A 26,114-nucleotide genomic window follows, 5' to 3' on the forward strand; every position below is an offset into this window, starting at 1 on the left:
CCCCTAACCCCTAACCCCTAACCCCCTAACCCCCTAACCCCTAACCCCCAACCCCTAACCCCTAACCCCCTAACCCCTAACCCCCCTAACCCCCAACCCCTAACCCCCAACCCCCAACCCCCTAACCCCCAACCCCCAACCCCCAACCCCTAACCCCTAACCCCTAACCCCTAACCCCCAACCCCTAACCCCTAACCCCCTAACCCCTAACCCCCTAACCCCTAACCCCTAACCCCTAACCCCTAACCCCTAACCCCTAACCCCCTAACCCCTAACCCCTAACCCCTAACCCCTAACCCCCAACCCCCTAACCCCTAACCCCTAACCCCTAACCCCTAACCCCTAACCCCTAACCCCTAACCCCTAACCCCTAACCCCTAACCCCTAACCCCTAACCCCTAACCCCTAACCCCTAACCCCTAACCCCTAACCCTTTCGGACCGGGGAAGATGCAGCTGTGCCGCCAGAGACCGGAGATGGTGATCGATACGCGTATAAAAGACAAGGAGGAAATCATGAGGACCTCCGCAACAAATAGCCGCTCAAAAGTCTCATATCCCCCCATCCAAAGAATTCGGAAAGGCTTTTGTCGACATATTCCATGCAATGCCTTAAATATGTCACCCGGTTAATAAACCACCCCTCACCCGTTCCAAAGAATTCGGAATGGGTTTTTACGCTCTTTTGCTATGCTACATTACGTATACAAATACGACTTCTAGACCGATGCATTGTAGGAACATCACCATGGGCTGCGTGGCGCAATACATCACTGAAGAACACTGTATAAAGCTGCATGACAGTCGCTCCGGTCGAGTCAATATTGTGGTATGGCCAATACAAGAAGGATCAACTTTGATTGGTATGGAGAATGTATCTACGGGAGATACTGATGTACAATCTGTACCGTGGGCTTCTCACGGACCGGTTGAGTACAGGTTGTATGCTACTCACCCCCGCTTTCCTCATTTTTCGGAAGGGGAGAGAGGTACGATATCTCATAGTACCTACACACGCCGTCACCAGCGTCTGTCAAGTACTGACTGACGGAACATGTATCATCTCACTAGCCCCGCTTTCCTCATTCTTCGGAAGGGGAGAGAGGTACAATATCTCATAGTACCTACACACGCCGTCACCAGCGCCTGTCAAGTACTGATTGACGGATACTGTATTGTCTCACTACCCCCGCTTTCCTCATTTTTCAGAAGGAGGAAGAGGAGGTGTACAAGGCAATGATGTGTTACAGAGTCGGTTTCCATTGTCAAATGACATGGTCGACCCTCAATTCCGAATTCAATTCTCAGTCACTGAGGAGGGAGGCTCCACGGCTTAGTCACTGAGGAGGGAGGCTCCACGGCTTAGGTCCCCCATATCCTACCGACTTACCCTCACTGTTCTCTCTATTCTCATCTCGCCGGAGCTCGATCATAAGGGGGCAGAGTGTCATGACGGCCATTCCGCCACAACCACGAGTAAGCCATTATTACGTAAACCCTCTTGATATCTTCGACTTCTTCGATATCTTCGAGCACAACTCGATATACTCGCCGAAGACCGAGCTAAAGGGGGCTGCAGGTGAACGATAGAAACAGGAGGAAGTTGATCGATGTTCTACGCATCCTGGCGGATGGGTCAGTGGAGATATATATGTACATGGTCTTAGTTCTCGTTGTTCTAGTCTTTCTCTAGCGATTTCTCGATTGAAAGTCATACCTAGTACCTTGCTCATCGTTCAACGATATCACTGTGGTACCTCAGTCTATCTAGAACTGCTACGAGCCCTTCTAGATATCCGCGTCAAGTTCCTCGCCATCCTCGCTATCCTCGTTATCCTCGTTATCCTCGTTATCGTCGTTTCCTCATAGTATACTGTCTCGATGTGTGATAGGGCTCATTGACTGAGGCCACATTGACCATCGTGACAGAGGGTGACGTGTCGTCCGTGAATCACGTGATAACGAGTACTGGTATGCGATCGTGACAACAGCACCCTACGCAGTCAAACCTTGCTCTACGTTCTCACAATGGTATTTGTCCAGGCCATGCCCGACTCTCCCACAATGGTAATAGTCTGAGCCTTGCTCTTGCCTCTTACAACGGTCTTCGTCAATGCCTTGTCTGACTATAACAAAGCAGGTTCTTCCTCACGCTAGTTTCTCCCCACTCTTATGCACTACAGTGTGCGACCGTCCCCGACCGAGATAATGGTACCAAAACAGCAGCCAAGCATCGTTCAATGAATCCATCGAATCATTGCCTCAGGAAGTCCTACTGAATCAATTAAACAACCGATGATGTGTGCGCCTTCTGCAACACTGCTGTTTGCTCCTTGATGGCGTCGGCTATTTCATTAGGCCCTTTGTTCTTCGGTTCCCTCGGGAGGACCAGGCAAAGATGGCCACAATAAATCCACACACGCCCACAATTCCTGCGACAATTGAAAGCCAATCCGCAAGCTCGTAGTGGGTGTGATTGTACAATCTGTTGGGCCGGCAAAGTCAGACTCATCCCTGTAAGACATCTTCGTACAATAGGACTTACTGGAATGCTCCAGTCTGGGCGTGCCAGCCGTTTGGCGCATTAATGCGGGCAACAAACGAAGATCCATCGAGAGGGATTTGCAGTGTCTTATTGTACGGACTGGAAGGAATCGAAAGGTGTAAGAACCTTCGCTACAGGACGGCGCGGTTCTTGGACCTTGGTGATAGACGTCTTTCCGGGATTGTACTTTAGCACGGCCATCGCCTTTGAAGTTTGATCTTTACGCAAACACGCACCAGTCAGAACCATATAGTCCACCTCAACACTGGCCAATGGCCTAATCGCAATGTAGCAGTGGTCTTCCGCGGCTGTTGCGTTCCTCGGATTCGCAACCCACGAAATGGTGATAGTATCACCAGCTTTGAACCAAAGCGCCGCTGGGCTGAACGTTGTATCGCTCAGGGTGTAATGTAGGTCATGTTCCAGTATCTTCCTTTCCGCAAATCGCTCTGATATCGTGGGTGTTGGGACCAAGCCGCTTGACCGTTGTCGTGTGAGAAAGACTTCTTGACAGGGGGTATTGTAAGTTTGCGCAACTCATTTGTTCCATCCTATAACTTATATCTATTCAAAGTGATTCTTCCAGTTACCTCTATCCCTATCGTGAAACATGCTTTGATAAGGGTTGTCTGTCATCCCTTCAGTTCCCGCCGCCGAACACGGGAGCCACATTACTAAATGACAACCGAATCTTCTGCCATCTCCAGTTAGGTCCCACATGGTCGTGCAGAAACGGTCAGTACGTTTAAGCTAATCCGACGACCAGTCGAGCGATAACAATCAAAAGTGTTGTCCCGCAAGCTTAAAGCTTAACCTCACGGGAGATGGCCAGCGGAGTCGAGCGATGGTGATGTCCGGTCGCGCCCAGGATTTTGTTGAGGTGACATGCCAAACAAAGATGTCTTCTGTCATTGTGTCCGGGGATCGCGGGAAGAGGAGACATTTAGATACGCGCTTGAGGGAAGCAGCTCTCGATGCACTCAAGTGGGCGATGTGACACTCGTCTCTAAGAACCAGATACTCTTTCGACCTTTCTACGCCAAGCATGTAGTCAGTCAGATCAATGGATGAAAGTGGTTTTGCATGTTCGTGTGTCAAGGACGGGATGAAAGAGACTCACGAAGGACAAATGCTGACTAATGTCGTCGGGACGGTACTCCGTTCCTGCGTGACCGTGGCGATCTCCCGCTGCTAGACAAAGTTTGTAGTAATCTCTAGAATCATGTAACGACGAGACAAGCTTCTATCTACCCGTGATATTGTTCAGCAGCAACGTCAGTCTTATCACAGACGGATAACACTTTGTTGTATCCTACTACTGCACCTCGCAAAAGTCTCATACCAACGCAGACTAGGCCCACCTCAGCCAGAAACGCTGGAGGAGTTGAAGTGAGACAGGATCTGTTCGAAAGGCATGTGCCCTGTGGGTCACACAGTGACGCGCTCGGCGCTTCATCAGCGGGAATATGACAATCTATACGGTCAGCCGTGTCACAACCTTTCTGGCTGCGAGAACAATGTGCATTTAGGTGTAGCAGCTATTGTCATTCAGGTATCCTTGCGCAAAATCCCTAATAAATGCTTGAGATGATCTGAGATCACGAAAATGACTGTCAAACATCGTGGAAGGCGGTGCGCGTCGATGGGCTGTGAACTGGACGCAATACGGGCGCAATCAGGGTATCTAACCGTCACACCGAGCTCGCTGTCCGGGCATTTCCCGCAAGACAAAGCTTCGTTGTGCAGCGGACGAGTAGATTACCTTTGACTCGCGGCGTGACTGCCCGGAAAGTGTCCGGAACGGTCCAAACTAGCCAATTGGAAATCAACCTATACACCGATCAGTCTGTAGACCGATGGATAACGCCTTTCGGAGATGCGCGAGTGACTGCCAGAATATATAACAGGGGCATCTCGACGTCCATTGTGTAGCCATGCCCCGGTCCCCATCATAAAAATTAAACCAACTCGATGCCATGTCGTCATTGACCTCACATCACGCTTTGCCGCCTTTCCCCGACAATGTCACTTCCGCCCCACTGGTCTCAGTGTCATTAGCCAAGCTAGAGGCAGGAGATGAAGGCGCGTCCAAGGCTTTCTTCACGGCATGCAAGGAACTCGGCTTCTTCTACCTCGACATGTTGGGCTCGACCTTAGGGGAAAAGATCGTAGCGGAGGCGGAAGAGTTGAACAAGGTTCAGGCCGAGTTCTTCAAACTACCCAACGAGGTCAAGGACATTTATGGGCGACCGCATCTACATCCGTTCTACGCGTATCGATTTGGGGAGGGGGAGGATTTCGACGGCAAAGCCATCCGGAATGAGAACTACAATGTGAGTGGAGTGGACTCGACATTGATGAAGGGATACTCATAGCTCAGGGTATAGCTCCGCAAAGATGACATCCTGGGTCAATGTGAACGTCTGGCGTGTCATTCCATGATCCTGCAACATCAGCAATTGTTTGAGCGATACGTGTACCATTGCCGTGCTGCCGTCGATTGCTTGCTGGAACATCTCAACACTCATTTACAATTGCCCAAAGGTACACTGGCCAAACTCCACCGCATCCATCAGCGATCCGGCGACCACGTCCGATTCACCCAAGCCCCTCCTCAACCGTGGAGTGACGACCGTGCAACGCGAGGTCAACATACCGACTTCGGATCACTGACCATTCTTTTCAACTGGCTTGGAGGATTGCAGATCCGCAAGCCCAATACCGATGAATGGGTTTACGTTCGTCCTATCCCTGGATCACCCGTCGTCAACTTGGGAGATGCAATGGTCAAGTTCACTGCCGGTATCTTGCGATCCAACGTCCATCGTGTCGTTCCCGCTCCGGGCGAACAAGGCGGATTGATCAGAAACAGTCTCGTCTTCTTCTCTCGACCCGAAGACTCGGTCGTGCTGAAGAGATTATCCGGAGGAATCATTGATGCACAGCCAGTTTCTGAACAGCCAGAGCTGGAGATGACAGCGGATGAGTGGATCATGAAGAAAGGTACAGGTCAATTGCCAGGTGTCTTTACGGCCAAGGGAGGCTTCGAGTACAAGGGATACGGTGCGTTGCCTGCGACTCCTGCACCTCGTGTAGCTCCCGTAGCTGTAAAGGCGTAGTTTTATCTCGCCCCATTTTGGCCATGTTGTGATGGTAGAGCAGAAGTATGTATGCATTTGCATTGTTCGGCAGATACATTACCGGCATGTCCAACAAGTGACCCGCATATCACGCCATCGATATCAAACACTTGCGTTGAGACGATACATATACATGGCATCCCGTTAACAACCTGATCCCCAGCTTGACCCACATCTTCTCAACATGTCTGCTATCGTCCGAAATCCTGCATACGCTAGCTCATTCGACAAGGGCCATCTAGCACTACCTCCCGCAAAGAAATACCTCGTCCTCACATGCATGGATGCCAGAATTGATCCTGCTGCGGCATTCGGTATCGGTCTGGGAGATGCCCACGTCATCGGTAATGTAAGTTACGCTCGCCATGCCTGGCCATCCAAGCTGATGTCGTCGCAGGCCGGCGCATCCGCACAAGACGCGCTGCGATCCATCGTCATCTCTGAACAGCTTCTCGGCACCACGAGATCTTACTCATCAAGCATACAGGGTGTGGGATGTTGACTTTCGAGAACGGGGATGCATACGGCTTGGTGAAGAAGAATCTGGGGTAAGTGACCTGCCAGAAGCCCTGCTTACATCCAGATCCGACGCTTTTCAAGAGCTCAAGTCACGCGCACTCGACTTCTTCCCTTTCCCACATCTCAAGACAGCCGTGGAAGACGATGTCAAGTCTTTGAAAAGCTCTCCACTCATCCCGGATGCTGTGCCTACTAGTGGTTGGGTTTATAAGGTGGAAACAGGCAAAGTCGAGAGAGTAGTGTAAGAGGTCCGCGTATTGATGAGCACTCGGGTTGAGTGAATGAGATCAGATCGATGAGTTAGAAACCGCGACTATATGTCGAGAAAGAGATTGGGATGCATGGGATTTGCTGGATGATATCTACTGCTCGCATTGGGATCACGCGATACCCGCTTTCTTCCGTCTGATTGTTGGATCGCATGGTTTGGCTTGGCCATTGGGACCCCCCATGCCTCGACTACGTTCAATCTTGTTTGTCTTGCCTAACTGGTCTGAATCTCCTTCTTCGAAAGTTGCTTCAGCGATGAAAGGTGAGCGGGATCGAAGATATTGCCCTTTGAACTGTAGCGACATCAGTCGGGATTTTACCAAGATCAGCTCCTACTCACGAATAGAAGCACTGGGACTCCAGACAGGACCAATGCAAGGAAGCCGAGTAAACTGTCCGAGCAAGTCAGCAGTGGCTGCGCGCATAGGAGAAATGCAGTTCACCTCGCAGCCCACTGGTAGCCGAGATTATTGAACAGGTTTTGACTAGCAAGCGGCAGGAACGCCCCTAGACGCGAGATATCAGCAAGTGTACAGTACGATGATGATGAGCCTGGATGCACTAACCAAAAGCATTTCGACCGAGCGATGCGGCTGAGAGCGCCGAACTGGCATACTTCTCGTACGCATCGGTGAGGTATGTGACCGTCGCCATGTCTATGGTGAGTCAGCTCGTCGTGTACATCCAACATCTAGTTCACTCACATATGCTGTAGATGCCGAGACCAATGCAACCAATAGCAAGTGTCGGAACGATCCAAGGCACGCCGGGGTAGCTCGTCCATCCGTACCAGAATAGTCCACCGGTGAAGAGAAGACTGCCGGGGATTGAGAAGTACAGTCTTGATTCTGGAACAGGCTTTCCTTCGGTTTCTTTGTTATTCTTCGCGGATGCTAGGTATAGCCTGTCTTGGAAGGGGTTAATAATGGTGCCGATGATGGCACCGACAGAGATAGCGAGCTGAACCAAAGTGCCTTGAAAGGTGTTGAAGCCGTAGCTGAAGTGTCTGTCAACACGGACAAATAAGGGTTTACTTTGAGACTAACTTGGTGCTGAATGTCTGCGGAATACTCGATTGGAAAAGGAAGAGCAGTCCCCAAGCTACGTGAGTCAGCCTTGTCCCCATGTGAACAAATGGAGACTCACCGAAAGAGACCCAAAGAGTAAATGCGAACACCACAAACTCAGTGAAGAGCATCTTCGTAGGTCTCTTGAAGGATACTTTGACCATTGTCAGGACACTCTCACTCTCTAGTTCCGACTTTGCATAAGCCTTTCTTCCTGTTTCTTTCCGGATCCGTTTAGCCCGACGAGCCAGGATGACATCGCCTCGAGTCTCGCGGAGGACGAAGTAAAAAACAGGCAACATTGCACCGTCGAAGATCAATTGAATCCAGTAAATCCAATGCCAGTCGATAGTGGTCTCGTTGGTCTGGATGGCACCACCGACAAATGGACCAAGAGCGATTCCAACAACAGAAGTCATACCAAAGATAGACATGGGAACGCTTCGCTCAGCAGGGCCTTTCCACTGATACGAGATCAGCGTTAATGTCTGTCGTCGTGCAAAGAAGAGTATGTTAGAATGCCGCTTGACTCACGATATCCGCAATGGTACCCCCAACAATGTTGATCGCCACTGAACTCGCTCCGCCGCCAAAGAACCTTGTCGTGATCATAGTCGCAAAATCTGTCGCAATACCAGACGGGACGAGGAATATCAGGAAGATGATGTATGAAATCTATACGACTGTCAGGGAGAAAAGGCAGTCATCTGAGAGACGCACAAAGTATCCCGACATACGACCAGAGTTCTCCGTCAGTGGAACGAACAAGAGTGGGAAGACAGCGGCACCTGCACGAGCAGGATGATGAAGTCAGCGATGACAAAGGATACCGATTGTAGCCTATTCGAATGACTCACCGATATTCCAACTTGTTGTTCCCCAAGTCAGCCACGGTTGTCTATCCTGACTGATTCCGAAGTCCTGCTCCATATATGTGTTTCCCGCACTGTATGCACCCGCTGGCAGACCGGTAAGGATAGATCTAGCACGAGATTCAGCCATGACACCAGTGGTGAAATGTATACGAGTTTGACGCACATGAAACAAGTCGTGATGGTGATCAACCACTTGTATTTCGGTGACCAGTTGAACCTGCTCTCACATCAGCCGATAGCAACGTACCAATCTTTCTGTGGTCTCACGGGTTATCCGGATCTTCCGCTCCATGCCAATTAACAATCTCCCTCCCTTGTTCATCCGTAGGATACTGTGGATGTCTGGTTGAATCTGTAGCCTCGCTGCCTTGTCTGGCGTGGTTGAGGAAATTGTCATCCGGCTTGTTGTTGTCCTGAGTGGGCGACCCCAGACCCCTTTCTACGTCTGGTTTCACGCTGGTCATGATGCTGCGTTTATAGGTCGCTGAAAGTCGCAAGATTTACAACAGCAAATTCAAGATACATCGACTGGAGTCCTGATGCATCGCACCTGTGTGGAACTCTCGCATACTTTGCTTCCGTGTGCTGTTACCAAACAAGCTTGGTCACGCTCTCGGGGTTTGAGGGAGTTAACGACACTTTTTCGAGTAGTTATTTGTCGCAGCGACGTTGTCTCTGAGCTCTTACCGCCGGGAACAATAACTGTGACGAAAGCGGGGCACAAAAACGATGGGTGGTTATTAGACGAGGGATCTCGGTTCGACGATTCTGTTCCCGCAGTGGGCTTCACTGATTTGAGAAGCCCTGTCATGTCAACGAACAGCAGCCCTCTGTGGGTTGTATCGCTCTCGAAGCCTGGAGTATGGCTGCTTGGCGACAAGTATCATTGTCGAAGAGTGACTCAGGAGAGCCTTTGTGAGTCTCCAAACCCTAATGCTTCTGCCGGCATCTTGGATATAGGACCCCGTATTGACTGGTTTGGTTTTGGGGCTCATCATGTCAACATGCATAGATTCTACGGGTCTCATAAACCCTAGCTCGCCGCGAATCTTCTGCTGAAGTGGCAGTGGAAGCATGAGGCCTGGTGTATAGGGTTGGATCGATTGCCCCTCATGGTTTCCCGTATCTTCGGGTGAGATCATCATCGACTGACCCGTTTACGCCAAAAGTTGAGGGTCAGAGCGGAATCAATTCCACACAACTGCAGATAACCCGTCTCGTTGTTTTTGTTGACAACTTCTTCCACTTTTCAGTCGACCTTTGCTTTCGACAACACCTTATTGTGTCAGTGCGACCCTCTCTCCCCACGATGAGCGAGAGGAGTCTCACACCTTCCACCTACGATGCGGGATCGTCAAATTCAGAGTCCTTGCGAGTGAGCCAAAGGCAACCACTGAGGTACGTTCGGTATCTCACCTCGCTCAACCGTCGCATAATGACTGATCATCTCTGCACTCTTCCCTAGTTGCACGGAATGTACCAGGTGTGTTTCACGTTCGATGATTGCATAGCACATGCTGACCTAGCTCTACAGACGCAAAACTCGGTCAGTGCAAGAATGCCGTGCATGATCAAAGTAATCTCGAAGCTAATGTTCTACTCAGATGTGATAAAGTCTTGCCGTGCAGCAATTGGTAAGCGTCATGTGCATCAATTCCTGATACAAGGCTGACTGGTCGTTCCAGCCGCAAGCGTGGTGTCCCAGAGCGATGCCGTGTGCAGCAGATCATCCCTTCTAAATCATTGTCAGTCAACACCATCATCCTGCGCAAGGTGGGAGATGCATCTATCTGACATCCTGGTGACTCCAGGCGCACGGTCAATGCTGTGCAGTCACTGAGACAGGAGACAATTTCTGCCCAATCTCGCCTAGAGGATCGACTGGCTCAGCTGGAAAGACTCATTCAGTCCTCGCTAGGCAAGATACCCAATTCTCAAGTCACAGACCCCCCTCCCATCACAACCGAATCTCAACCGTCACGATTGGAAGTCAGCAGACAGAGCATAGGTACAGATAGCGGTCGGAACCCATCAGGAGCTCAGGATGAAGAGTCTGTAGCAGCAGCGACCCTGGAGTTGTGGGTACCGTTTCAATCCGCTCGTCTAATAGCTCAAGTTCTGACAACCCGATCAGCCTGGCACTGGGACGAGTGCGCGCAAAAAGTCCAGGAGGCAAAGATGAGGATCAGTATGAAGAAGCGGATGAGGAAGGATCTTGGGACCAATCGGGATCAAACGAAGATAATGGTCTCAGTTCTAATATGGAAGTCGACTTTTCTTGGATAACAGAAGATGGACAGGAGGTGGGTCGATCCGGTCTGCTTCTATACCATGCCGCCTGTGCTCATATATCGCAGTCACCCTCTCGTGGCTCTTCACGTTCCGCTACTCCACATGCTGCTCCCCCTCAGCCGACACCGGCAGCGCAACTGAGCGGACTAGCAGGGTACAAAGCGATGGTCCGCAATGACATTCTTTCTCGACTACCATCGACATCGGTTGGACGAGCACTCGTTCGCTGGGATGTGGAGAATGTCTCTTGGTTACACTGGTGAGCGGTGGCCTGATCCATCATGATGCAACCGGACTAATTACGTTGCGCAGCTGCTATCACAGTCCTACTTTCTGTGAGCTTGACAGGAACGCTATGAAGACGGGTGACTAACTAGCCGTAGTGTCCGAAAGCGAGCTGTTTTGGTCAGAACTGGGCGCCGATGACGTCGAGGTCAACTGGTCATTCTTGGCTCTAATGTTCGGAGTCCTCATGGTGAGTCTGAGTCGCTGCCGTTGTACCGTATCTGTCTTGCAGCTCATTGTAGTTTGCAGAGTGCTTTGTATCACATGCCTTCCTCGCTTGCCCAACGTATCCTACCCAATCGTGAGCGAAGAGAGGAAGCTTGAACGATGTTGTGCTAAATAGCTCTTCAGAAAACCGTCGACAGCTCGTTGGACAGTGGTTTGACTGCTGTCTATTGAGTTTGAATGAGGCCAACTGGATGTCATCGCATAGTTTGTGAGTGGCTTTTCTCAATCGCTTCGCTGTTTTGCTGATGGGCTTGCACAGATACGCTGTCCAGTGCATCGCCGTGATCATCTCGCCAGCAAACCACCTCGGGCATGCCGATTTGTACTACACCATGCTCGGCGCAGCTATCAAGTGAGTCGGCGCTAGTCCGAACGACAGCTCATTGTGTTACAGAGTCGCACAAGCTCTAAATGTGCATCGACTGGGGCCTGACCCTTATAGTGGAGGAGACCACATCAACGGCCAGTCTTCCATTGCGCGGGAAGTGAGAAAGAGGACCTGGGGCCAATTGATTATTCAAGGTAAGTTGACCTTGACCTTCAACGGAACGAACCCCGGTTGATTATAGCTTGTCCTAGACTGGTTTCATCTCGGTTTCAACAATACTTGTTGTGAGTGGAGCTTGACACCGCTGTCCCATTGCATCATAGGGACACTGAAGGTATGGTCTCTAGCAATACACGCCAATCAATTTGACACTCCTTCACCATTGATATGCGCGGACCATTCTCAAGGCGTCACAAAAGTTCTTCCAGAACTTCCCACAGTTCCCTCGCATACGCATCATCTCATGAAATGTAGGCGTCATGTCCTCTCGCCGATGAGAGCACGCTAACGACTTACCTCAGTGGCATCTTTGGTCAACGAGTGAGCCAATCTGTGCTTCGCGTCCGATCGAGATAAATCGGCTGAAAAACCCTGCAGGGTGTACTCGCACGCTTCGAGCGCTGGTGATGTCCCATATGATATCATCCTACGCACAGATGGTCAGGTAAGAGACATCCTCGCAGCGGCACCGGCTTGGATGACTTCGGAAGAGATACCACTTCATGCGTCTTGGCCATCGTGGGTAGAATGGCAACGGCGAGTGTTTATGGTGAGTAGTAGCTTGGCCGTCTTGATGTCAGCCGGTCTGACGTTGTCTTGATCTCGTACAGGTGTCTTCGGCTCACAAGGCAAGTATGCCTTGTTTGGTGTCAACTCAAGCTTACTTCATGACAGGTCATCGTCTTGCATCGACCGTATCTTGGACGTGCTTTCCGTGGAGAAGCTCAATATGCCAAGTCTCGAGAGGTGAGGTATCTTTTCGGTTTTATACCAATGCAATACCGGATGTCAGCTGATCTGAAGACTGCTTTTAGGCTTGTCTCCTTCAGGCTCGATTCATTACCAACACTTTCTGCCAATGTTCCCTTGAGACTTTTCGTCGTACTTGGTATGCCTGCTGTTCTGTTTTGCTTTGATAGCCGTACACTGACTCTGCGTGCAGGACTGTGCTTGCCCATACTCTTGCTGCGTGCATCATCCTCATTCTTGAGGCATCTCATCACGAAACCGAAGCGAGAGACGTTTACGAGCAGATGACCATTCCTGTCAAGTCGGCTCTGTCGGTCTTCGTGGATCTGGCCGAGGTGTCGGACATTGCAAAGAAAGGCGCGGTCGTTCTTGCCTCCTTGCTCGAGCGTGGTTCTCCGGGTCAGAACTCGGATAGACAACCTGCTCAAAAGGGCGCGTTTGACAGGGAACTCGATCGTGCAGCTCGTCTCTTCCGACGTCCGTCCTCCCCGAACACGACGAATCGATCTGCACTACCACAACCAACCGAACAAACTTATGTTCCCGGAACAGAATTTGGGATGACACCTGGCGGGGCTCCCGACTATGGTGTGGCTTGGGCAGACTTTGTACTTCAAACAAGGGACTTGGATACTGCTATCACTGGGATTCCATACGAACTTGAGACGGCCGTAGACTGGTCTACGTTTTCAATGTCTAACGAGCAATTATAAGTCTAAAGCACAGAAATGCTATTATATGTGTTTTGAGTATCTGGAGCTTGCTGCTATATTCGGGATGTCTCAAATTACCATCTATTCGAGCTCTACTGATGTCCATTCACATTCAACGCCTACACCTTGTCAGGGTAAGGGACACTACCTGCAGCGACCGAAGAGATGATTCCTGTCTCTTGCAATCTCGCAGCCAGGTCCCACAAAACGTAGTCGCACCCATTAGCAGCGAACATGGTGACCGTGAGAGGGAGGTATTCGGTATGATTGCTGACCGTGGACTCGTAGGGAATTTGACCTATAGGGACGATGATTTGTGGAACGCCTGACATCTGAGCGGGATATCCGAAACCGAATGGTACTCCAGGAGCGCGTCTGTAGACGTTCTGTTGCAGAGTTAGCACTAGCGACTGTCATGTTGTGATACGCAAGTGTGAAAGCTCACTCGGTAATTTGTGTTGCCAAGGCCGTAAGGATAGACGACAAGCGAGCTTGAGCAAGATGTGTTGTCGCTCACAAGCACCTGAGAGTCGATCAAGTTCTTCCAGGTCTGCTTCTCCGTCGAGGAAGCATTAAATTCCGCTTCTGTGAGGTTTCGTCCCCAGCCCCACCGGGTCGAAGGTGACGGATCGACGAAGGGTGTACGACCGTCATTCTGAGAAGCATAGTCCTCGAACCATTGCGCACCAAAGTTGTGCCATTGATAGTAGGTGATCAAGTTGGCGTATGTCGTGTTCATGTAGCTCGCAGCTGATTGACCGCCTACTGCATCGTAGGTACCGGTCGAGTTCCAGAATCCTTCAAAGCTTCTACCGTCGATATCGCTGGGCTGGACAAGTGAGATCAAACTTTGACGGAAAGTTTCGAACGTTTCGGTACCGGCGAATCCATCGGGGAAAGTCCAGGAGTCGTTTGGGAGGATGAGGGTCTGCTTCCGCTCAGCTGCATCGAGAAGATAACTTGTTTGACTTACGGGAGGAAGTTGCGTGTAGTTGTTGAATCGATCACCGTACCATCCCTTGGCGAATTCAGCACCGGCCACCGCGTCCCTTGCGAAGAATCCGGCAGTGTCCTGAGTCGCTTGCATGGGGATGACACCTTGGAGCGAAATGGCGTTCCAAGTGGGTCTCAATCCGAAGACACCTTGTACGGAAGCCGGGTCGATGATACTCCCACCACTGCTCGAATCAGTAGGGGTGCTCAATGATGTGGACTCACGTGTCAGATCCAATGGTGTGGTCAATCCAGTCGTATGCGCCTATGGCGGCACCAGGTCCACTCGAGGATGAAGCAGGTTGCTGATATCCATCTCCTCTGGGGTTGAAGGGACTCATCTGGTCCACCCAGTCGCCCGTTGCGGATTCACCATTGGCAAATTGACTTGTCTTCGCTCTAGCAACGACAACAGCACCCTGTCATGTCAGCTCACGATTCGTCTGATAGCTCACCTGGTCGATCAATCGTTGAATCGAGACAGCTGTTGCATCTCTAGGCGGATAGGTGTTGAAGTAAGCTCTACTACCGCCACCCGTCTTCAGTCCCGCAAGGTCGAAAAGATCTTTTGTAGCGATACGACGACCTTCGAGTGGTCTTGCATTAGGCAGGTCTCGATAGTACAATCGAGATGGAACGGGAATGGAGAGGGTATTCAGACCAAGGACAGGGGCGGATAAGGGGACGAATGTATTTTGTTCGGTGGCAAGTACCGCTGTGGTGAATGCCTGAGCCTCATCTCGATAGCTTCGGTAGACTTGTGTGAGAGTGATGCCGTCTCCGATCTTGGCGATGTACGGGCCTTGAGGGATCTGACGTATTGTTCCATCCTCTCAGCCGACGATGCAACGAGCTTTTGTTATGACTGATGGTAGATTGTGAACTCACGAATCCCGAATCGACCGCAGCCAACCCTATATCGGCCACGTCCGAAGTCGCTTCCCCGCTTTTGATGATGAGCGATCCTCCCCATCCCTTGACACAGCCGGCCACATCACTGGCGACGTGGAACGAAGAGTTTGTGGTAAGGATGATTGCAGACATGAAGGACTGGCAACGATTATGTCAGCTATGGTCTGCTTGGCACGACACGACGTACCTGGTCCCAAACATCGTCGACCGAGCTGAATGTCTCAACCTTCTTCCCGAGCACGTCGCATGTGACATGCCCGTCCACTTGGATCACAGTCACTGGTAGTGTCTGTCCCTTGTAATCGTTCAAGCCCCATTTCTCAGAGATGGAATGGCTCTTGAATGCTGACCCGGTAGGTGAAAGATACTGCTTGTCTCCGACTGAGAAAGTGATGATTTGTGGGTCGAACGAGAATTCGGATGCAGCACGTTTCTCAGACTTCAGAGAACGCTGGAGGGATCGTCGAGCATCCCTTGCGTAGTTCTCATGACCTGCAAGCTGGCTAGCCTGACTGAAGGCTGGCAGAGCGGCCAAGGCCAGAAATATAAAGCCGAGCATTTTGAGAATAGACTGGGACTGATGAAAATGGGAACCGAACGAGTCGCAAATCTTTCATCTCTTCAGTATATAGGTCAATCGTCGCAACGTCAACGGCCTTGTCCGCAAAATGGGCGGAACCGGCTCGACAGATTCCATGACTCGTAGCGAGTCACGATGCCTGTGTCCTTGGCATGACAGGGGTCCGGAAAGAAAAAGAGGGGACACGGGGACAGATATTCCAACATTTCTTCCTTCTTCCAGTTAGTGTTGATTTGCCAAGCCCGCTTATCTCTTATCGAAATGGGGGGAACACGTTTCCCGGTCAATTACCACTCAAAAGGGTTCGAAATGTCTTGGTTGCAGGCCTAAATGCCTAGATGTCCTTGACCAATTGGAGGCATGATCATGCATGGTGCGAGGGATTCTCATAAATACCAGGCAGTGCTCATCACAAAGTCTGGCAAGCTAACGGCTGAAGCATACATCTGACGAACTGAGGTTGACTGTAAGCACGCAGGTCAGGATGATTGTGCGTTTCGCCATAGATCTCAATGGTACCAGACACCTGGTGCCCTTCGGCCCGGGACGGTCCCATCTGACAAGGACCGGTGCTCCACATGTTCTCTCGATCTGATCATGATTCCGGAACCTCGATTGCAATATCTATTTCTGATCATGACCCTTCCCCCCTCCGCTTGGCAATGCCGAATTCTCCAAACCCTCCATTGCTTGATCATGTGAGCAGACGATACTCACCGGGCCGTGTCGGTCCTGATTCCGATGAAAGAGTGAACATGCATGAAAAATGGTCAGTCCAGATGAAGTAGATCATATACATAAAGTGCTAGAAGTTGGTCCTTCTTTGGTCGTCGCTTCCTGGCCAAAGAACCTGCCCAGGACAAGTAATACAATCATGATTCTGTCAATAAGATCATTCGCCCTCGCAGTCAGTCTCGCTACGAGCACACAAGCTTACAAAACATGCGTGTGAGTGGTGGTCATTGGACTTGCGCCAATGTATGGCGCTGATGATTTCGCAGCGTACCGTTTGGTGGACCAGGGGTAGATGATACTCTCGGTCTCACTGCGATGCTGCCCAATTGTTCGACCGATGCATCGATTGTCTTCCAAGAACATACAACGTACAATATCTCGTGCGTTGATTCGAGGAACTATTGAAGATAGGTGAAGTCCCGCTGACTTGCTCCTTTTAGCACGCCTGTCGTGTTTAGTAATCTATCCCATGTAGAGATCAACATCCTCGGGAATCTTGATTTACCAAAATCTATACCGTGTGAGTCGGATGAACCTAGCACACAAGGACTCGCTGATAGACGCTCGTGCATCCCCAGATGTGCAAGCTGCCGTGAATGCTAGTGGTGGAAGATTGTACTGGTTCTCCATAAGCGGAGACAACGTCACACTCAGTGGTAACCAGGATCCCGAATGGGGGTTCATTGATCCATACGGTGTACCATGGTGGCAAGCAGCACCTGATACGCAGCCGTTGGGTGGATTGGTGAGTTTTCAATTTACGTTTCGCGGACAGCATTCCCTCCGGATACTCCCAGAATGGTCGCCTCAACGTAATGCGTTTTGTGAGTAACGATCGTACTGACGATATCGGAACGTTGGTAGGCCAATCGTCCTCATGGCTTTATGATCAATGCAAACAATTCAATCATTCGAAGGTTGAAAGTCAGAAAGCCGGTGGCGTGGGGCATCAGTGTAGCTGGCAATAACAACCATATTTGTGAGTTCTGACGAGTCAAAGATGATCTTTCGACGCTTACTTGATCGATCAAAGATGACAACGTTATCGATGCTTCTTACGATCTCAACGTAAGTAATGACAAGGTTGACTCTGAATTCTCGTCCTCTTGCTGACCTGGGTGTAGAATCCCGCCGTTTTCCCGTTCAACACCGATGGGTATGATATCAGAGGCAACAACTATGTCATCGAGAATGGCACCGTCTCCAACGGGGACGACTGCGTGGCTGGTGAGTCGACTCCGTCTCCATGTTTGCAAACTGTATGCTAGATGGAGCACTGATGATGCTATAGTCAACTCGGGTAACAACATCACCGTAAGGAACATGGTCTGTGAAGGTGGACACGGTGCTTCCTTATCTTCCGCAAACGGCGTCAGCAATGTCTTGTTCAACAATATCACGTCGAAGAATTCTCTCTATGCCAGTGAGTAATGTCAGCATACTTTGACCATTTGGTCGAGCGAGCTGACAGCGGAACAGCTCGCTTCAAGTCAAGCTTGAACTCAGTTGGCAACATCACTAATGTGAGTGGACTGCCCTGATGATGTCGCCATGCATCAGGTTACTCGCTGACGTGTTTCTCCTCAGGTCACATGGAGTAACATTTACGTTCTCAATGCCACCTTCCCCATCTTTGCCACAGGCGTATATTTTGATCAAGTTGGTGTTTTGGTTGCGTCTGTTTAAGAAGAAATCATGACGATCAACTTTCCCAGAACACCAATCGGGGTAGAGTACCTGGTGACTATCCGGCCAACTCGACCGCGACGCATATCTCGAACTTCCTTTGGACGAATATTACAGGTACTATCTCTGACATTTAGTGAGTGTCGCCGTGTCAAGAATGCAGAGTGAAAACCTTTGCTGATTGGATTGTGTTCGCAACTCTCGCAGTACCGGCGATGGGAGCTGTACGACCAATCCTTGCTGTGAGTGCATCCGCATCCGCATCCGGAGCCAGTCATGTCTCCCAACAAGAGATGAAGCGACTGAACGGTCAATGCGAATCAGGGTACAACGTTGCCAACGCGACTAACACGGCGGCCGTCACATTGCAATTGCTACGGTAAGTCTCTTCTCTGACCTGAGATAAGAGACTGTGGGAGCACTGACATTGGCACTGTGCATTCAACAGAGGCACAGGTGGGCCGAATGTATCATCTGCAATGATGAGTAGTGTACTGACAGTCTCCTCAAACGAAAGCGACTAATATCCGGGTCGAAAATGTCAACTTGATGCCCATCGACGGTAAAGGCACGCCGAATGTCCTCTGCGATCCTAGCAGTTTTGTCGACGGGACCTCAAACTTGGGATTCAAGTGCGAGAACGGACCTTACGTCCCGCAATAAGTGCAGCGAGCAACCCACACGCCGGATGGAGCTTTACGATGAAATTATAGCCGAGCTTAGGACGTGATCGGGAGAACCAATAAGATCTGGAGAATTGTCTGAAAAGTCCATCGAGCATCTCGTGGGACGACTCAAAGATCATTAACCATTCATGTCACTTCTGTTCCTCTATGTAGCGCGCCACGTTCTACCCGATCTGCCTGTGCAATGAGACTCCGTCGTCTCGTACCCCAGCGTTACTTCGCACCTCAGTGGCCAGCGCTCAGTCGCGGAGATTCATAGTGGGAACGGTAGACACGCCCGGTGTCTCTGCGGCAGGATAAGCCTTCTTATCTTCCGTGGGCGACTCGACCGAACCAGAACCGGATCCAGAGTGAGTTTGAACGTCGACGGCCTTCTTCTGTCTTCTCACTTCTCGTCGCTTGTATGACGCGGAAGCTTTGCCGAAGAATGTGAATCGTCCTTCTTTCCATTTGAGGACGACGAGGGTGACCATGATCAAGAGCCAGTAGAAGACGTAGGAAAGGATTGAACCGATGGTCGCGGTGTTGTCTGTGGTCATGTCAGCGGCGCGCAAGTGAGGATGACCACGAAGACAGCTTACTCCAACCAAGAATAGCGTTGAAGATCTGCCATCCACCATTTGTGGTTGGAGAACCAGTCTACACTGTCGCGTCAGCCTCGATGCTCTCGTCCCCCTGTCTCTGCACACTCACCTCTGGGTTTCCATAAGTCAAGTGCCAGACGTTACCAGCCACTTGGAAACTTCCAGGTCCATCACCAGTCTCTGCGACATCACCACCCACACCTTTGGCGAATCGGTAGTATTGGAAGTACCCGATGGCCTTGGACATGAGACCGGCACCGATAAGGCAGAGGAAGGAGGTAGAACCGATGAGGAACCAGTGAAGGGTAGCGGTGGATCCGGTACGATATATGACGTAGCCTGAAAGCAGGAGACAAACGTCAGCTGTGGAGGACAGTTCAGTTTCTGGTACCTCACTCACCAACTATGAGACCGGCAATGAGACCAACAACAACGGGAATAGGGATGGATGCAGCGGGAAGACCAAGTGAGACCTGTTCGAGGTGTGTCAGCGCATGTGTTTATTGTTGAGAACTTTTACACTCACACCTCCGACAAAGACGATAGCCTCGAGACCCTCTCGCAAGACAGTGACCGCAGGAAGGATGAACAAGGCCCATTTTCCACTCCTTCCCTCACGCTTGTCCTCCTCCTGCAGGCCAGCATTGTGAATCGCTTGCATCCTGCTTTGAGACCGGTCGAAGGCAGCTGACAGCTTGAGACGCCATTTCACACGGGATCGGTCCATCTTAAGGAAAGCGACTCCCATGATGTAGATGATGATGGCGGCCACGACGGAGAATACTCCTTCCCAGATCTGCTCGGTCTTACTCCATAAATCGTCGATCTTGGTATAGAACTGTGACATCCAAGGGATCAGCATGGACCGTATTGACAGATGTAGATCAGAGGGGAACTCACCACTGCAATGAAGGCGGCGCCGATACCGAGAGCGATGATGAAACCGGTCGCTGTTCCAGCCCAAATCTGGATCCTCATCCTCCTGATCAACTTGGCACGGTCCGCCTTGGCCTGGTCAGACTGTGAAACATGATCAGACGCGTCCCAGTACATGACTTTCCGACTGTAGGCGACTTACAGTACCCGAGTTGACCGTATCTTCCTGCCCATCTTCTGCCTCAGCTAGACTCTCATCGGACAGCGCGGTGGAGCCCGTGAGCATGAGCTGTTCCACGAAAGACAGCAACACCGAGATGATGATGGCCGCTTCGATCGTCTCACCTGTGCGCAAAGGTCAGTCAATCGGCCAGTCGTCTCATGTGATACTGTCGTACGAGCCCACACTCACGGAAGACGATGAAAAAGATCGACACTGAGAAGAGATCACGAGCCATCTTTGCTTGCTATGGTGTTGAGAAGTGATTGGTTGTGTTCGGAAGGGGCGAGTTGAAAAAAGGAAACGAAAAAGTGCAGTCTTTCCTTCTTTCACCCTCGTTAATTTCTCTTGCCAAAAATACAAGTCGTGTCAGAAAAGAAACTCGATGTCTTTTCCTCGTCGGACGATGTCGGTCGAAGTGTATGAGACAGTGGTCGAGATGCTTTGGGTCCTTTTCTTGGCAAGTTTATTATTACGATCCGAAGACGGGATGAGGAAAAAAAAACAAGAGAGCAACTAGATGTGTTCGTTTATCGGGAGCGAAATGAGAAGGAGTGAAAAGAGGGCGACGATACTTATCAGATTAACGACGACGCCTTGTCTCTCTGTGCGATGGGCGAGAAGAAATCGCGACCTGATCTATGGTTGATAGTCGGCCGACATTAGGGCACAAGGGGTTTGATTTGGTGTCCTTGAGGATTTATTGCAAAAGAAAGAAAAAACGCTACCGCAAAATGGTGATTGCTAGTTTCGCGGGGCGGAACAACGACAGCAGCAGTGGGTATGGCAGATCTGCTTCGAACGGATCTTTCGGACGGACAGGAATCTCTCGCATATAGTTCTGTCCCCTTGCGGGTTCTCTTCAGAGCAAGCAGGGGAAGGAGGGCAGCCGATGCGAAGAGAGAGAGGAGGGAAAAAAACCCGCCGTTCAGGGAAACAAGTAATCAGATAACGCGGAATGGAAAAAAAGACCATTGTCAGAATTTGGAATATCTCCCAGAGCCCTTTCCTTGCACCTTTCCACCCTCCCCTCTTCCTCCCTTCCCCATTCCTGTACTGACAACGGCAAAGGGCCGCTACTGCCTGTGCCTGTGATGGAGCGTTCTACAGTACGACAAAATTAGTTTCGGCCGCGAATGCGCCACTTTTCGCTTCGTATATACCCTTTGTCTGAGGTCCCACTAGATCGCAAAAGTTTTTGCCAATTCCATCTCAAGGGTAAGACCGATATATCCCGCTATCAGATACAGAAATACCCAGTGAGAGGTCTTGGGTGTTTTTTTTTATGGTTTCGTTTCTTTCTAAGAGAGCGAGTATTGAAAGAGTGCCCACAATCAATCTTGACCGTCTCTTTCTCCTCGTCTTCGTCGACAGTGAACAAGATGAGAACGAGCATAGCTTTGACAGCGTTGACACTGGTCGCTTCAGTCCAAGCAGCCACAGTGGAACATTGGTGGAATGTCACTTATACGACAGCCAACCCTGATGGAGTGAGTCTATTGCAACCCGATATCTGATGAAAGCGCGCGACTGACAGAGGATCATGACACTCAGCTTCAAGAACGACGAGTCTTTGGGATTAACGGGACATGGCCGTGAGTGCACCAGTATCTTTATCCATCTGACGTTGTGCTGATGAACGCGTGATCAGTCCACCTGTGCTCACGGCCACCCAAGGGGATGTCGTCACTCTGCATTTGACCAACGGTCTCGGCGACCCAGCGATCGGGACCGCGCTCCACACTCACGGACTTTTCTTCAACGGTTCAAATTGGTCAGACGGCGCTACAGGTGTCAACCAATGTCCGATCCCCAACGGTGAGACTTTGACCTTGCACATCGACACGACTTATCAGACTGGGACATACTGGATTCACGGACATCACGAGGGTCAAAACACTGATGGACTCAGAGCGCGTAAGTCCCATGTCGCTTGACTTCTGCACCAGGTACCGAGTAGCAAGGCTGACATGGCTCTCACCTCCACAGCCTTCATCATTTACCCACAAAACGCGACTGGTCGCGCCGACGACGTGAGATGGGATGAGGAGTACATTTTCACCATGGCCGATTGGTAAGGCGATTTCACTCCTATTCGAAGCCGGATATCCAACTCACTTTGGGGACAGGTACCATGACGAATACCCCAATTTGATCAGAGACGAATTCCTCACTTGGACTAACCCGACAGGAGCTGAACCCGTGCCTAGTGCGTATGCCTAAACTGGTCTCGAGTCTTTGCTGACCATACATAGAATCCGCTGTCATGTACGGTGCTTACAGAAACGGAACTTACATGCACACCAACCAAGAGCTCTCTTCGGGTGTCGGAGTCAGCGACAACGCCTCCCTCATCTTCGAAGCTGGTCGAACATACAAGCTCCGTTTTGTCAACATGGGTACACTAGGCATGTTTTGGGTGAACATGGATCAACATCAGATGTACATCATCGAAGTCGACGGTATCGAGGTCGAACCCTATGCCATCGACAGCTTGACCGTCGCGGTTGCGCAAAGGTATTCCATCTTAGTACAAGCCAAGAACGCGACGGACACCAACTATGCCCTGATGTTCATGCAAGACACAGACATGTGAGTTCTCCTCTGTCATACCTTCTCTGAGCGATGGCTGACTAGCGGATAGGTACGACGCCGTGCCCGACGATCTCGTTGTCAACAACACCGTTCAGATCACGTACAACAGCGCAGCTCCTCCTGCTACCGCGGTCATCGTCGATGCGATCGAACCATTCAACGACACCCAGCTCATCCCCGTGCTCAAGAGGGAGTTGCTCGGCTACGATGTCGCCTTCGAGTTGAACGCTTACTTTGACGTGAGTGGAGACTAGTCACGTAGCGTGATACTAAAGCTGAAACGCCCGACTGCAGACCTACGATGATGGAACCAACCGAGCATCCTGTGAGCAGCACTCAGTGTTTCGCAAGATGGAGAGCACGTTCGCTAACTCTGAACACTAGTCAACAACATAACCTACCAAATGCCAATGGCCGGTATGGTCCCTACCATGTTGACCGCTCTCACCATGGGCAACGACTCGTTCGACACTGCTGTCTACGGTGCCCAGACCAACGCCTTCGTCTACCGACATATGCAGAACGTTCAGTTGACCGTTTACAATTGGGATGCCGGTTTCCACCCTTTCCATTTCCACGGGTACGTAGGAGTCTTCTTTGGGCTTCTTAGGAGACGGTCAGAGTCGATCTAACGTGATATCTGGCCTCAGACACGAATTCCAAGTCGTTCACAAGTCATTCGATGTCACATCGAACGATACTACCATCAACCCGCCTATCAACGAGAACCAATCGAACCCGGCACGACGGGACACGATCGTCATTCCTCCCACTGGCAGTGTGACGCTCCGATGGACAGCCGATAACCCGGGTGCATGGATGTTCCACTGTCATATCGATTGGCATCTTTCTGCCGGTCTGGCGGCCATCTTCCTCGAAGCTGTCGACGCCTTCCAAGCTGAGAACACCACCAACGTCGTCCCGTCTCAGATCTACGACCACTGCCAGTACTGGAACTCGCCCACGGAAGGAAACATTGTCGGAACTTTCTCCACGACGGATCTCAAGGGCCAACCGTGGGGTCCGTTCCCACTGAAGATGGGTTGGACGCCAAAGGCCATCGGTGCCCTTGCGGGTTGTCTCATCACGGCGTTGTTGGGTTTCGCGACCATCGTCTGGTATGCGGCTGGAGAACTGGATGAGCACGAGATCGAAGAGGAGATGAAAAGGAAGCATGAGCTGAAGAAGAACAAGGTCCCAATTTGGAAGAAGGTTATGAAGTCGGGATAGACAGACGAGTGCTGGTCACAGAATAGCAGCCGTAGGGTCGATGCATGAAGTCATGATATCTAGCAATGTGCGTGTGCAAAGTACACCCGCAAGACATGGTCATTGTCATCTGCATGTTGGATGGATGTAAGAGGGGGAAGTATCGGTAAGTTATCGCGTGAATCAAGCAGGAGATGTCTTTTTATCTCGACGCTAATCTGAAAATGCTGTACGCTGTCGTTCCTCTCGGTGACTTACCTCGTTCTTGGCACATTCGTCACAACGCTCTCCTTGCACAGCATACTCGATCAGTCATCCCATGCATATATATATATATATATATCGTCTTGTATTCATTCTTCACCTCACACACAGCTATCCGCCGCACCAACACAACTCGACGAACGATGGGCCTCTTCACAGCTTCAGCACCTGCTCAACTTCACCCCGTCAATCCTCCGCTCGGCGTCAACCCGCATTATTGCGTGCCCGTCCCTACGACCCTGGTGTTGAAAGAGAAGGCGTTCTCGTTCAGTGGCGTGAGTGATCTGTCACTTGGCCAAAGAGTTCTTGTTGCTTGGACCAACTTGGCCCGGTCGAGTCCTGGAGATTGCTTGGATCGAGCTGATACGACTACGATAGGATGATTTCGCCGTCAAAGATAGCCACGGAGCCGTGGTGGTCAGATGCAAAGGCCAAGCGTTCTCGTTCTGTGATCGTAAAGGTGTGCACACGATACATAGCGTCTTGACATTTGATTACCCAGACTCTGCTGTCTGGTATTCTGATGTCACCCTCTCTATCTCATCATTCCCCTCACACGTTGACTGATGTGTGCTTCCTCTTCGCGGTAGTGATCACCGACGCCAACGGTCGGATCCTATACGGATTGAGGAACAAGATGTTATCGATCCACAAGACGTTCATAGGTGAGAACGAGCAGGAACAAGAGATTTTCAGGATCAAGAAGAAGCTTGGGCGTAAGTCTGAGTGCATGTTCTACGTCCCTCAACCCTTTCCTTACATATCTGGAAGATCACTCAGCCATCGCTGAGTTATCACTTGCCATCGCTGAGTTATCACTTCGTCTCATCTATGTCTTTTAGAAGTACCTTGCAGTAGGACTGATCTTCCCTTGATTTATCAGTGGGATCCCGTATGGAAGCTACGTTCATCAACCATTCCACTCATGCCGAGACGACCCTCGAGTTACGCGGCGATTTCTGGGGAGGATCAGCCGATATCCACGTAGTGAATGGACCGATCGTCGCTCAGATCTCGAGACAATTGTTCAACGCCAGAGAGCTCTTTACGGATAAGCAGACTGTGGGTAGGATTCTGAGTCTTGGACATTGAGAAACGGGACTCGGTTGGTGATCCATACCGAGAAGTGGCAGAGACAATAGGGAATGCTTCGTCCTCATCAAGAATCGTGTTCCCTCCTTGGTCTGCCCTCGTCGACTTCACACGTCACTAACCCGTTACCAGTATATATTTGAGGGGGTACGGCACTGATAACTCCCTGTAATCGTTTCACAGTACTTTGTCACTGTCGCGCCAGGAGTCGACCTCGCCCTCATCGCCGCGATATGTATCTGTTTCGACGAAGCCAAGAACGAGCAGAACAATTGACAGTGTCAGACTGAAAGAGTGTAGGGTAGCATCCGTCGATGGTTTGTAATTAAGTTGTATATAGTGATGGAAGGGTTGAATGTACAGTATGACTCGGTGTTGAACAGTCAGATCATGAAGGAAGGCGGATGGAGAGCCCTCCTTCCCTTCATTTCGCGTCTTTACGGTAATGTGTC

The 26,114-nt window shown here is 50.7% G+C and overlaps 9 protein-coding genes across 9 annotated transcripts; 6 read left to right on the forward strand and 3 right to left on the reverse strand.

Moving 5' to 3' along the window:
• Positions 1-4,520: 4,520 nt before the first annotated feature.
• Positions 4,521-5,663, forward strand: IAR55_000711 (uncharacterized protein; the record flags this gene model as incomplete). Its single annotated transcript, XM_066943845.1, has 2 exons — positions 4,521-4,877; positions 4,932-5,663. 2 exons carry the CDS (start codon positions 4,521-4,523, stop codon positions 5,661-5,663), a joined length of 1,089 nt encoding a protein of 362 aa, XP_066805046.1.
• Positions 5,664-5,868: 205 nt separating this feature from the next.
• IAR55_000712 (uncharacterized protein) lies at positions 5,869-6,448 on the forward strand (the record flags this gene model as incomplete). The annotated part of the gene is made up of 3 exons (XM_066943846.1): positions 5,869-6,033; positions 6,082-6,172; positions 6,249-6,448. The coding sequence occupies 3 exons, from the start codon at positions 5,869-5,871 to the stop codon at positions 6,446-6,448; spliced, it is 456 nt and encodes a 151-aa protein (XP_066805047.1).
• Positions 6,449-6,583: 135 nt separating this feature from the next.
• On the reverse strand, positions 6,584-8,879 carry IAR55_000713 (uncharacterized protein; the record flags this gene model as incomplete). The annotated part of the gene is made up of 12 exons (XM_066943847.1): positions 6,584-6,766; positions 6,814-6,865; positions 6,917-6,980; positions 7,040-7,129; positions 7,178-7,470; positions 7,520-7,574; positions 7,620-8,004; positions 8,075-8,215; positions 8,261-8,328; positions 8,398-8,522; positions 8,579-8,632; positions 8,683-8,879. The coding sequence occupies 12 exons, from the start codon at positions 8,877-8,879 to the stop codon at positions 6,584-6,586; spliced, it is 1,707 nt and encodes a 568-aa protein (XP_066805048.1).
• Positions 8,880-9,724: 845 nt separating this feature from the next.
• On the forward strand, positions 9,725-13,230 carry IAR55_000714 (uncharacterized protein; the record flags this gene model as incomplete). Its single annotated transcript, XM_066943848.1, has 22 exons — positions 9,725-9,813; positions 9,881-9,898; positions 9,950-9,961; positions 10,020-10,049; positions 10,101-10,160; positions 10,227-10,493; positions 10,550-10,718; positions 10,773-10,966; positions 11,020-11,042; positions 11,091-11,182; positions 11,242-11,293; positions 11,344-11,428; positions 11,480-11,572; positions 11,615-11,742; positions 11,800-11,832; positions 11,896-12,018; positions 12,070-12,088; positions 12,146-12,317; positions 12,379-12,396; positions 12,443-12,514; positions 12,583-12,656; positions 12,711-13,230. 22 exons carry the CDS (start codon positions 9,725-9,727, stop codon positions 13,228-13,230), a joined length of 2,343 nt encoding a protein of 780 aa, XP_066805049.1.
• Positions 13,231-13,349: 119 nt separating this feature from the next.
• IAR55_000715 (uncharacterized protein) lies at positions 13,350-15,694 on the reverse strand (the record flags this gene model as incomplete). Its single annotated transcript, XM_066943849.1, has 6 exons — positions 13,350-13,616; positions 13,676-14,158; positions 14,204-14,488; positions 14,679-15,035; positions 15,112-15,273; positions 15,323-15,694. The coding sequence occupies 6 exons, from the start codon at positions 15,692-15,694 to the stop codon at positions 13,350-13,352; spliced, it is 1,926 nt and encodes a 641-aa protein (XP_066805050.1).
• Positions 15,695-16,589: 895 nt separating this feature from the next.
• Positions 16,590-18,799, forward strand: IAR55_000716 (uncharacterized protein; the record flags this gene model as incomplete). The annotated part of the gene is made up of 15 exons (XM_066943850.1): positions 16,590-16,663; positions 16,717-16,830; positions 16,891-16,970; positions 17,029-17,195; positions 17,315-17,429; positions 17,484-17,518; positions 17,575-17,677; positions 17,742-17,873; positions 17,930-17,973; positions 18,038-18,109; positions 18,166-18,272; positions 18,344-18,378; positions 18,461-18,515; positions 18,585-18,592; positions 18,654-18,799. The coding sequence occupies 15 exons, from the start codon at positions 16,590-16,592 to the stop codon at positions 18,797-18,799; spliced, it is 1,287 nt and encodes a 428-aa protein (XP_066805051.1).
• Positions 18,800-19,061: 262 nt separating this feature from the next.
• On the reverse strand, positions 19,062-20,740 carry IAR55_000717 (uncharacterized protein; the record flags this gene model as incomplete). The annotated part of the gene is made up of 8 exons (XM_066943851.1): positions 19,062-19,351; positions 19,404-19,461; positions 19,516-19,745; positions 19,807-19,879; positions 19,933-20,244; positions 20,307-20,426; positions 20,485-20,627; positions 20,695-20,740. 8 exons carry the CDS (start codon positions 20,738-20,740, stop codon positions 19,062-19,064), a joined length of 1,272 nt encoding a protein of 423 aa, XP_066805052.1.
• Positions 20,741-21,884: 1,144 nt separating this feature from the next.
• Positions 21,885-24,327, forward strand: IAR55_000718 (uncharacterized protein; the record flags this gene model as incomplete). Its single annotated transcript, XM_066943852.1, has 10 exons — positions 21,885-21,992; positions 22,057-22,097; positions 22,154-22,419; positions 22,492-22,576; positions 22,632-22,711; positions 22,758-23,094; positions 23,147-23,336; positions 23,392-23,422; positions 23,482-23,677; positions 23,748-24,327. 10 exons carry the CDS (start codon positions 21,885-21,887, stop codon positions 24,325-24,327), a joined length of 1,914 nt encoding a protein of 637 aa, XP_066805053.1.
• Positions 24,328-24,713: 386 nt separating this feature from the next.
• IAR55_000719 (uncharacterized protein) lies at positions 24,714-25,938 on the forward strand (the record flags this gene model as incomplete). Its single annotated transcript, XM_066943853.1, has 5 exons — positions 24,714-24,845; positions 24,949-25,030; positions 25,161-25,286; positions 25,454-25,632; positions 25,846-25,938. The coding sequence occupies 5 exons, from the start codon at positions 24,714-24,716 to the stop codon at positions 25,936-25,938; spliced, it is 612 nt and encodes a 203-aa protein (XP_066805054.1).
• Between the last annotated feature and the right edge of the window lie 176 nt (positions 25,939-26,114).

This window comes from Kwoniella newhampshirensis, chromosome 2 (genome assembly GCF_039105145.1).
Source record: "Kwoniella newhampshirensis strain CBS 13917 chromosome 2, whole genome shotgun sequence".
Lineage (NCBI taxonomy): Eukaryota > Fungi > Basidiomycota > Tremellomycetes > Tremellales > Cryptococcaceae > Kwoniella > Kwoniella newhampshirensis.